Source organism: Rana temporaria, chromosome 1, assembly GCF_905171775.1.
Source record: "Rana temporaria chromosome 1, aRanTem1.1, whole genome shotgun sequence".
In the NCBI taxonomy this organism is placed as follows: domain Eukaryota; kingdom Metazoa; phylum Chordata; class Amphibia; order Anura; family Ranidae; genus Rana; species Rana temporaria.
The window spans coordinates 326,504,321-326,516,429 of NC_053489.1; the positions used below are offsets into that span (position 1 = coordinate 326,504,321).

The 12,109-nt window shown below is 40.4% G+C and overlaps 1 protein-coding gene across 2 annotated transcripts in view; it reads right to left on the reverse strand.

Moving 5' to 3' along the window:
- Positions 1-242: 242 nt before the first annotated feature.
- The window catches only part of MUSK (muscle associated receptor tyrosine kinase), a 234,558-nt gene continuing 222,691 nt past the window's right edge, over positions 243-12,109 (reverse strand). For both annotated transcript variants that reach the window (XM_040360661.1, XM_040360671.1), the window contains one exon: positions 243-2,181. In XM_040360661.1, coding sequence (XP_040216595.1) covers positions 1,502-2,181 — 680 coding nt within the window. In that variant the 3' untranslated portion in view covers positions 243-1,501. The remainder of the gene's footprint in view (positions 2,182-12,109) is intronic.

Below are 12,109 nucleotides of genomic sequence, written 5' to 3' on the forward strand. Positions count from 1 at the left end.
ACGACGGCGTATCAGCAGATACACCTGCGTATCCCTTTTGTGGATCTGGCCCTATGTTACCCCTGAACATGTGCATGCATGTTCCATTGTTCTCACCTTCAGGAAACCCGCCCTGAGAAATGCCATGCAGCCTTCACTGGAGTGCACACATGTAGTCTAGAAGTCACTGAAATAAGGTAATGAAGGAGTTCAAAAGTATTGAGATGCAACAATCAATGAAAAAAGAAGACATACATCTTTTCTACAACATGATAAATGTGATTTACAGTTCTTTTGCAAACTAAATGACATACCGTCAGGATTTATATCTGCATAGGACTTTTTTTCTGCTTATTGTTTCTGGAAATGTTGTACCTATAAATCCAGAGCCCTTACTTTGGAGTTTACATTATTTGGTACTCCAATGATAAGAATTTAAATTAAATGTTAATCAAAAGTTCCAAGAAAGAGAGAGACAGTGTAGGAAATGATCAAGAAATAATATGTTTACAGGGCCCTGGCCACCTCCATTCCTGCCACCAGTATCTGTGTACTCTAGACCAAAATTACATTCTAATTTCGTCCACATTCATAGCAGTGATTTTGTTTTCAAAATCACAGATTTAAAAAAAAAAAAAAGATTTGACTGCTTTTTGTATTGTTTTTACATATTATTTTTTCTTTAATAAACCCTTATGCAGTCAAAGAATATGCCATCTTCTTGATACGCCACCTGTGTTTTCAGCAGTACCAGTTGAGATGCAAATATGTTCTTGGTGACAATTCTTAGAATTGACCCTTCTCTTTCATTCATCTCATAAATGCTTCCTGCTATGCTGGACCCAAAAAATTTGGAGAACTTTTCAGACCTTCAGCTGGCAGATTGTAGAAAGGTTGAGATACCAAGTGCTCAAATTACACCATACAGACATCCGAGAGGTGGCGAGTGGATCCCAATGATTTTCTGACCTTAAACCTTCAATTTGGATGTAACAAATATTCTTTCAACTTGTAAATTCTAGTATTTTGATGATTGAAACATACATATAGTTATGCAAATAAGTACTTGTACCCTGCACTTAGTTATATTCAGGAAAACACAGCGCTGTCTATAAAATAACAGGAATGAATTGGGTTATTAAAAAGGTATATGAAATAGTTTTTATGTCAATGTGAAAATGCACTATAACTGAGCATGTTTGTATTCTAAATGTGTGTTAACTTGAAATGTCCACGGTGTTCGTTCACATATGTTGATCATTTACACTGTGAATTGAAAATTGAATTAGCTATTTTCACCAGTTTTTTTCCAATAATATACATTCATCTAACTGAGTGTTTTTATTTCTTATTCAGTTATGTTAATAGTACATGAGCATTTTCTTCCCTTCTGGTGACTTCTTTCCAATGCCTACTAATGTATGTGCTGAATACCAGTTTAATTACACATATCACAGCAGGTTATAGGAGACCAAGATATACTATGCAAGAGTAAATTTAGTTGGTATTTTACATGTGTCTTTCACACATCAGCAGAAACTGTCCTGTTATACATGCGCTCTAAGATACGATGGATAGAAGCAAAACTTGGGCGATCGGTAGGCATCTTGCTCCAGCAGAGCCGCATTAGATTATACAGCTCCAATGGACAGTTTTCAGGGCATGACAAAATATTTCCATCTCTTACATAGTAGATGACTTCTTCATGAGCCATTCCATAGTATGGTTGCATACCATATGAAAATATTTCCCATAAGACAACACCATATGCCCAGACATCTGATTCAGTTGTATAACGGTTGTAAAATATGGACTCTGGAGGCATCCATCGGATAGGAATAGCATCATTTTCATTGGCCTTATAATAATCAGCTGAATATATGTTCCTTGAAAGACCAAAGTCTGCAATTTTAACCACCATGCTTTCACCAACCAAGCAATTCCTAGTGGCCAAGTCTCGATGGACAAACTTCCGTTCTGATAGATAGGCCATTCCTTCAGATACCTGACGGGAAATGTGTAGTTGATCTGTGCAAGATAATGAAGATGGATTCATGTCTGAAAGTCGAACTTTTGTGACAAGGCTGGTGTGACTTAAGCTGCTTAAAGCTCTAGGGGACCTATGACGCAAGTACTCATTTAAGTCTCCATGGGCCATGTATTCAAAAAGAAGGCACATTGGTTTGCCAACAGCACACACACCTGAAAAGTAAAAATAGCATGTTATTAATAATGTCTTCATACCTACATTTAGTCTAGTTTAACAAATGACTTATGACCTATTGCTTGGTACAGAAAATACAAGGAGGGTATAGACTTGTTGCATGTAAACTATATAAAAAAAGAGAGCAGATAATCCTTTAAAACACTATGAATGCATTATACTTCTTTTTTTAAAATACAACAAAATATAATTGTGTAAAGTAGGCCATGGCAACCATAAGATCTTTTCACAAGTGGACTACAGAAGCATACTGAGATTAAATGATGTTATAAAGGGTAACATCATGCACTCTCTGCAGGAATAAGGATCAACGTGGGGTATGTTTAGCTTAGACTCATGGGAGTATAGACAATATCTCTTATAGAATTTGGAACCCCATCTCTCACATAGGAATGAGAGCTGGATTAAACAATATCAGAGTTCTTACTATCGTCACTTTGAGGCCTTGTACACACGAGCAGACATGTCCGATGAAAACGGTCCGCGGACTGTTTTCATCGGACATGTCTGCTGGGAGCTTTTGGTCTGATGTGAGTACACACCATCAGACCAAAATCCCTGCGGACAGAGAACGCGGTGACGTAGAAGACACCGACGTTCTCTAACACGGAAGTTCAATGCTTCCACGCATGCGTTGAATCAATTCGACGCATGTGCGGGATTTCGGGCCGCTGGTTATACATCGTAACCAGCGGACATGTCCGATGAGTCGTACTAACCATCGGACATGTCCGACGGACATGTTTCCAGCGGACAAGTTTCTTAGCATGCTAAGAAACTTTTGTCCGCTGGAAACCTGTCCGCTAGGCCGGAAAACTGTCCGCTAGGCCCTACACACGACCGAACATGTCCGCGGAAACGGGTCCACGGACCAGTTTCAGCGGACATGTCGGTCGTGTGTACGGGGCCTAAGAATCTATCGGTATTGCAGCAACAAATTCCTTAAGAATAATTGCAAGTTCTCTGTTCAGAAAAGTGGCGGCAATTAAGACCAACTCTGATCAGGTGTAAAGAAGTACGCCAATACTCAGAGCAGGCAACGCCTGTGCTGGGAAGCTCTCATGTATGTGACAGCTTCCAGCACAGTTCTGTATCCCCTACCTCATTTAGCTGTCATCCCGAAAGATTCCCTGGCTTAGAACTATATCAAAGCAAAAGGACCAGGGATACAGCTGATGTCATTACCCAACTATGCACACTGCTTATATTTGGGAAATGACTTGGCACTGGCTGGACGGTGACTCATGGAAGTATAGACAAGTATCTTGTATCTACCAAAATAAATAAAAATAATATCCGCGCTTGGTAGAAAAAAAACAACAAAAACAACAGCTAAGCACTATAACACAGATATTGGGCACAGGGACAAAATGTGTAATATAAAGTGCAGCACTATAAATTAAATAAAATTGTGTACCAAATAAAGTGCAGGTGTGCAAAAGTTAGCAGTGACTGCTATACAATGTTCCATGTAAAACCAACACAGTGCAAAATAAACACATTTAAATGTAAATCCAGTTTCATATAAAGTGCAACATGGTGAAATCAAACAACTATGCACATGTACAAAAGTTCATAGGTGGTTTGAATTCAATGAGAGAGATCCCTTGTGAAGTATGAAGCATGAATCAAATACTTGACCACGTGAAACCTGTCACCACAATGAGACAAGAGGCTTACCAGAAAGCCAGCGACCAACCTTATTCAGGGGGGTCACAAAAAAGCTTGTATTTGGTACACACATATTTGTATTATGTGATTGTTTAATTTTTTATTCATAGCGCTGTACTTTATCTTACACATCTTGTGTCTACTATTTGCTCTTATAGAATTTGAAGCCCAATCTCTCTGACACGGGAACAAGAGCTAGATTAAACAATATCAGAGGATCAAAAGCATAAATACTTATGCCTTGGACACACAATAGGAATTTCTGATGAAAACCTGATAAAAATCCTATGGGAAATTCCGATCGTCTGTGTGGAACTCCGTCGGAGAAAATTTCAACGCATGCTCGGAAGCATTGAACTTAATTTTTCTTGGCTTGTGGTAGTGTTTTACGTCACCGCGTTTTGTACGGTTGGAATTTTGTCTGACAGTGTGTATGCAAGACTGATGGGAGACAGCTTAATCGGAATTCTGACGAAAAATTCCATCAGATTTTTGTCCTTCAGAAACTCCTATCGTGTGTACAAGGCATTGGAATTAATACGTATGGTCTATAGACTTGTTAGTAAAGGAAATTAATCTTAAATTACTAGCCAGGTGGTATTATGTTTCATCAAGGATTCACTAGTTGGACCCCAGATTCAGCCAGATGTTGGTACTGTGGGAACTCAGTGGCCAATCATACAAGAATACTAGAAGGAAATCTTGAAAATGTTCTGAATTATTTGTGGAACTGAAATTCCATTTGACCCCTGGCAATGCTGCTTCCATGCTACATCTAGCTTAAGAGGAAAATATAGAAAATAAAGTAAAAATTCACTTAGTTTGGATGTGGCTAAAGGACCGATACCTAAACATTGGAAAATAAAAATTCTGGTCTTCCATATAAACAAGTCGAGTTTGTGATGTCTCTTTCGAGGTTTGCAGCCGCCTCAAACTATTTCTGGTTTGATGGTAATTTCTACAGGCAGGATACGGGAGTTGCTATGGGGGCAAAGTATGCCCCCAGCCTGGCGAATCTCTTTATGGCCAGGTGGGAGGAGGATGTCATCTATTCAAGAGCTATACCTCAGGTCACCCCATGGGCCAGGTATATTGATGACATCCTCCTCCTATGGGCCGGAGATCGCCATGATCTGGTCGAATTTATACTTCATACCAACTGATAGCTGCCATCACAAACCTTGGCTTAGGGCGGTTCCAAAAAGCCAGTACCTTAGACTTTGGAGGAACTGCACAGACACCAAGGAGTTCCTGACTCAGGCAGAGATACTAACAGGCTGTTTTTTGGAGAAATGTTACTCGATGAAGTCTCTACAAGGGTCTAAGAATGGGGTACTGGCCACTAATAGGGATGACCTTTTGGTTGAGAAAGTCCCCACTGATGGGAGTCAATTCCCAGTGGGAGTACCATTTATAACATCGTATTCGCTACAACACAAAAGTATCACACAGCTTATCAACAAACACTGGCATATAGCTATCAATGATAATGTCCTGAAGGATATCCTACTGATGAAACCAAGGGTTATCTTCAGAGGTGTACAGTCCTTAAGGAACCAAGTTGCAGTTAACGTTCTGGACCCTCCAGTTAGTAGCAGAGGTTTCTTTGACCAATTAACAGGTTATTACAAGTGTAAAAGTTGTAGAGTTTGCTCTCTGAATTCCTGCCCACAGAGACAAATTACTACATTTACCTTGACAGCCACTAGGCGTGAGTATACTATAAAACCTTGTATTACCTGTGCTACCACTGGAGTTGTGTACCTACTGCAGTGCCCTTGTGGCCTGCAGTATGTGGGATGGACTAAGCGAACTTTGAAAGTCCGTCTCAATGAACATATTACCAATATCTTGGTGGGCTTCAAAAATCACTCTGTCTCTAACTACTATCGGTTGAAACATAATAGAGATCCATCTAATACCCTTTACTTGGGGATAGATACATTTAAACCCCATTGGAGGGGGAGTTGTTTGGTAAGGGAAATCTCTAAGATGGAAATGAGCTGGATATACCGTTTAAAGACCTATGCCCCCTATGGGTTAAATATAGAGACGGATGTCAATGCGTTTATTAACAATGCTTGAAAATGTAAACCCGTTGTGATATGCATCAATAGGGGTGTATGCGTCCGGAGGAGAAATAGGTTATATTCCACTTCCAATTTTCAATTCTCAATTTTTGTAATTCTGGCATAGCCATGATGGATTATTTACTGGCTTATACAGTTTGTATGGTATTGATACCAATTATATATGAATACAGTTATACACATATGCACATAAGCACAAAATCACTTATGAGGTATGGCCCTGTCAATGGGGTACACACCCATTTAATTATTATTTTTTACTTCCTTCTTTTTTCGTTTTTTTTGTGAACGTGTGAAAATGTTAGTATGAGTTTCACGATGATATTCATGTATTGACAAGAGACAACTTTCTTGTAAATAAGAACGTTTCCCTTGAAAACTTACGGTTTATTAAGACGGGCATATATGTACACTGTCACATATTAATAGATGATTCTAGGCCCGTGAATGGGGTACACACTTGCACAATGGGGTACACACATGCATAACCTTGCATAACCTTTTATATGCACAGTATTATATATTAATGAGCGGGACAGCAAATGTCTCTATTATTATTATTAGTATTTTTTAGTTTATAGAAGTTTGCAATTGGTATCAATTACCGTTTTCTCTTTAGGCTGGGGAGTAGAGAGTTATTAAACTTCTATTCCTATGGGTTTTTCCAGATTTTTTGTAATAAGTATCATTTATCCTGACATCGTGATCTTGGATCCGATGCATTGTATCAGGAAAATTCCTCTGCTCTAGTTATGGGCCACCATGGGGGGGAGCTATTGTCTGTGACAGGGAGGTGTCTAAATAAAGTTTTGTCCAAGTTAGTCTAAGCGTGCCATACGTTAGGTATCTCTTTGTATGGTGCTGGCAGTGTTTTTCCCTTAGCCAAAATGGCGCCTGCATTGCTATTGATTTGCATCTCACAACGAGGTCTGGGTATATGTACACGGTGAGTCACTGCTGCACCCTATCCCATGGAAAACGTCAAACCCATGACGAAACGCGTCTGGCAGTGACGTCACAACGCTAAGGAGGAAGGGCTCCGCTTGTTGCCGGCCGGCATCTGTTTTATGTTTGATGATGTTATCTGCTTTGTTAGTACCCCTTACATCTTTTTTAAATAAATACGTTTATGGAAATACGCTATGGTGCACCTTTTCTCTATCCATGTTCATCTGGACGAGTCTGTGAATGCGCTGGAAGCCTGATCTGGAAACTTTTAACCCTGTGAATCCACTACAGTCCCTAAAGGCCGCGGCTGGGCTATAGCCAATTGCTAATTGAGCTTGCCCTTCTGGTAAGCGGTTTTATTACTTGGTGGTGGGTGTTCACTTCAGTGCGAAAACACATTTGTTTTCTCACGGTGGTGTTGAAGTTTTTGGAGGATTCTATCTTCAGGATTGACCATTTGTGTGCACACTAATAGTGCACATTGGGACTTTACCTATTTGAGTTTCAGTGGACTTTATATTTTCAATTTTGTTTAATGGCGCAGCTTTAATTTTTCTTTTCCATTCTGCTCTGTGTATCGCACGCAAGCTGCTGCCTTCTTAATTTTAATTTTAGTTAATTCAGTTCAAATCCGGAGAATTTTATTTTCTGTGTACCTGTAATTAGCACAGTTTTTTGTTTTTCTTTTTGATACCTAAACATTGTTTTATGGAAGACCTTGTATAAATCCATAGCGATTCTAATGATATGTTTTATAGCGTTTGGAAGAGATGTAAACAGTCCCCAATATATGGTACGTTCATTAGTGGTAGTAGCAAAGTTATATAATTAAGGAGTAGGTCATCTGAAATAGAATATTCAGGGAGAGATGCAATTTATATTTAAAAAGCAGAGGGGTAAGCCTAGGATAGGTAGGATGGGATAGAAGTTTTAGTTAAGGAAAGATAGAGATGAACTGTCAAGATAGCAGTTTAGTATGTACATCCAATGGAGGCAACCCCCCTTTAAAAGGACATAAGCACCTTTCACCCTACTTTACCAGCCTTTCCTATAGAAGACACTAATGAAGGATTGGTAATATGGACTATTTAAAGAGTGGGAACCTCACCCCCCACCTCCTGCTGATTTTTTTTTCTAGTTTTGAGTTTTGGTTTGGCATACTTTAATACATTTGGTGCTGATCCGTGACAGAATTGTAAAGGGTGTACAACAGCCCTTATGAATTCCCCTGAATTCATCTACATTTTTACAAGCCCATTCAGAAGGGGACTTCAACAGTGACAGCCTCCATATTTTTTCACTACAAATTTCCATCAAAAAGATTACATTATGAATTCATTAAAATAAATGTTGCTATTTGAATTCCAATGTGGTTTTAACATAAAAATTACAAAGTGTGCTAACGAGGAACAAATATGTGACCTCAGATTTTCAGTGTGATCACTTAGTTTAGGAATGTAGAGACAGAACACTCTACTTGCCTAATCTGTCTGCAACCTAGCACAAATATGTGTGAAATCCATGTTCACAAATATGCGTGAAACCTACGAATCACCCAGATATGTATTATGCTCATGTTCATTCTACTGTAAAAGAAAGAATCTTTTTAAGAGAAAAAGAGCTTGTTAAATCCACAGCAATACTCCTATTGGTTAATAAGCTTCTCTCTATCTACAGCTAATTCATTTAGCTGAAACTATACCTTTACCTATATTTACAGTATAAGGTCAATGGCAGCCTCACTGTGACATTAAGACCCCTTTCCCACTGAGGCGCTTTGCAGGCGCTATAGCACTAAAAATAGCATCTGCAAAGCGCCCTGAAAGAGCCGCTCCTTTTACACTGGAGAGGTGCGCTGGCAGGGCATCAGAAAAAGTCCTGCCAGCAGCTTCTTAGCAGCGCATTAGAAGCGGTGAATACACCACTCCTAAAGCTCCCCTGCTCATTGAAATCAATGGGCAGCACCACCGAACCGCCGGCAAAGTGCCGCTGTAGCGGTGCTTTTAATCCTTTTTCCGGCTCTAGCGCAGGGTTAAAAATAGCGGTGTTTTACCGCCGACGCCCGGGCAATTTCAGTGTGAAAGCAGCCTTAATGTAAAGTTTTTTAAAGAGGGTTTTGCAAAGTGACAAAGGTCATCTGGCAACTAATACAAAGTTGCTAAGGTGCAATCCACTCCCCAAGCTGAGATGGATCGAACATGTACAATGGCCGATCTGGCTGCAGAAATGACAAACACTAACCACCAGCTATGAAGTTGGTCAATATAAAATTGACTATAATGGGTATTTAGGCTAGATTCACACCTATGCATTTTTAGTGCTTTTTGCATTTTGCAGATTATAGTGTAAGAATATTTTGTGAATACTGCGCTGTCCACAAACAAGACAGCGCGATATTGTAATGGGGATTTGTTATGGACCAATGTGATTAAATCAGTAAGTATAGTGAAACATAGTCAGATGTTCACATTAACCACTTTTCACTTTAAGAGCATTGGGCGGAAGTGAAGCTTTGACGTCGCTTTCGCCCTGCAATGATTATTTATTTTATTTTATTTATTTCAGGTACTTATATAGCGCCATCAATTTATGCAGCGCTTTACATATACATTGCACATTCACATCAGTCCCTACTCTCAAGGAGCTTACAATCTAAGGTCCGTAACTCACATTCATACTAGAGCCAATTTAGACAGGATCTAACTAACCTACCAACATGTCTTTTGGCGTACCGCCTGCCTCCCCCTCCCTCACCGGAGAGCGGCGGGGGGGCCCTCTCCTGCCGCCGATAAAAATGATCTCACTGTAAATCCGCCACAGACACCATTTTTATCTTGAAGCGTACCCTCCGCTCTTGAAGAGGATACCGAGGTTATGGTAGCTAGCTGCTACTATAACAACGGTATTCCTCTTCAAAGTAGCGACATACTGTATAACAACGGCGGGTGGTCCGGAAGTGGACTAAGATGCTTATAACTCATCCAAACAGCAAATTGTATTTTGTGCTTTGTCTTCTTTATATTTACTCATTAGCCATGACATTACAACCACCCACCATAACATTATGATCACCCACCTATTATTATGACCTATCCTCCTTTTCTGCCAAAACTGCCTTGACCCATCAAGGCATAGACACCACCAGACCTCTGAAGGTATGCTGTGGTAGATTCTTCAAGCCCTGTAAATTGTGAGGTGGGGCCTCCATGGATCAGACTTGCTTTTCCAGCTGATCCCACAGATGCTCCATTGGATTGAGATCTGGAGAATCTAGAGGACAAGTCAACACCTTAAACTAATTTTTATGTCCCTCAAACCATTCTTGAACCATTTTTGTAGTGTGGCAGGGTGCATTATCCTGCTATAAGAGGCCACTGCTATCAGGAAATACAGTTTCCATGAAGGAGTGCACTTGGTCAGCAACAATGTTTAGGTCGGTGATACAGTATGTGTCAAAGTAACATCCACCTGCATAGCAGGACCCAATGTTTCCCAGCAGAGCATTGCCCAAAGCATCACACTGCCTCTGCCGGCTTGCCTTATTCCAATAGTGCAGCCTGATGCCATATCTTCCTCAGGCAAGTGACATACACACACCTACTCATCCACATGATGAAAAAAAAAATGTAATTCATCAGGCCAGGCCATCTTCTTACATTGCTAAGTGGTTCATTTCTGATGTCTATATGCCCATTGCAGGTGATTTTGGCTTCGTGGTTCGTGGCTACATAGTCCCATTTACAACAAACTGTCATGTGCACTGTGCTCTGGCACCTTTCTATTGGAACCAACATTAACTTTATCAGCAATTTGAGCTACATTAGCTCTTTTATTGGTCTGGAATACATGGGCCAGCCTTCGCTCACATGTGCATCAATGAGCCCAGGATCATGTCGCTGGTTCACTGGTTTTACTGCATTGGACCACTTTTAGTATGTCCATACCACTGCAGACTGGGAACATCTCACAAGAGCTGCAATTTTGGAGCTGCTCTGACCAAATTGTCAAGCCCTTGTCAAAGTTGCTCAAATACTTATCCATGCCAATTTTTCAAATTCAGGGACCACATGTTAACTTGCCACCTTAACTTGCCACCTAATATATCTAAGGTACCATTTTAACAAGATAATCAATGTTATTCACTTTACCTGTCAATGGTCATAATGTTATGGTTGATCGGTGTATGTAATTCAGTTATGTTTTTGGTACATAGTAACACTCATGAATCAAAGGCTTTTTAAAATGTTTTGTAAGGAGGAGTAGGTTAATAAAACAAATTAGGGTTAAATTATTTGTATTAGATAAATAGCACTAGTAATACACAAAGTGAGACTTACTATCAAACTGACCCTCAGATTACACCCTCAGATTACACCAGAAGAGTTGCCTTCTCACTCAGTAGTAATGTTCAGAAATAAATTGTCACTTTGACAACTAGGACCTCAAGAATGCTGAGGATACCATGAGAAGAAGAAAGTAAGGCAGGAAACATTTGCCTTAATTAACCAGTTGAGGACCTAGGGTAAGATATGCCTTTCATGTCCTAGGGCAGTGATTTTTAAACTAAGTGCCAAAACTGCAACATAAAACCAACGTATATTTCAAAGTGCCAACATCCATCACCATGCAACACATCGCACATCTTCATCACACTGTAACTTCTAGCACATATTATGTATTTGCCTTCACCTCACACCCTCTTGACCCCCAGGAAAACAAGCACCCACTTCTCTTTCTGAGCCAGTCGATTTGCTGTTCATTCCCCGGCCGAGGGAGGTGATTGGCCAGTCTGTGAGTCAGTCCCTCAGCACTTTCTCCAAAGAGTTGTCTGCTGAGTCAAAGTGCTGTGTGTGATCCGGAGGAGGTAGGCAGGGCTGAGAGTGTGGGGACACTGGGCTCTTTGTCCTCCTAGTAAAGTGTGAGGAGCCTTTGTGTGCCCGGAGCTTCTGCATGCCCACAGACCCACAGAGAGGGCTCTGCGTGCCAACTGTGGCATGCATGCCATAGGTTCACCATCACTGTCCTGCTGGATAGAGGCGGACAGGGAAAATTGTTAGGACTTGCCATCAGTTTGACAGCCAAAGCCCTTATCTGTAGCACAGTTGCTATCAGCAGCTATGTCATCTCTGCCAAGCTCCGTGCTTGTAAACAAAAATGTATGTAGTAGTGTCTGCCTCTTAGAATTAGCTTATTGCAA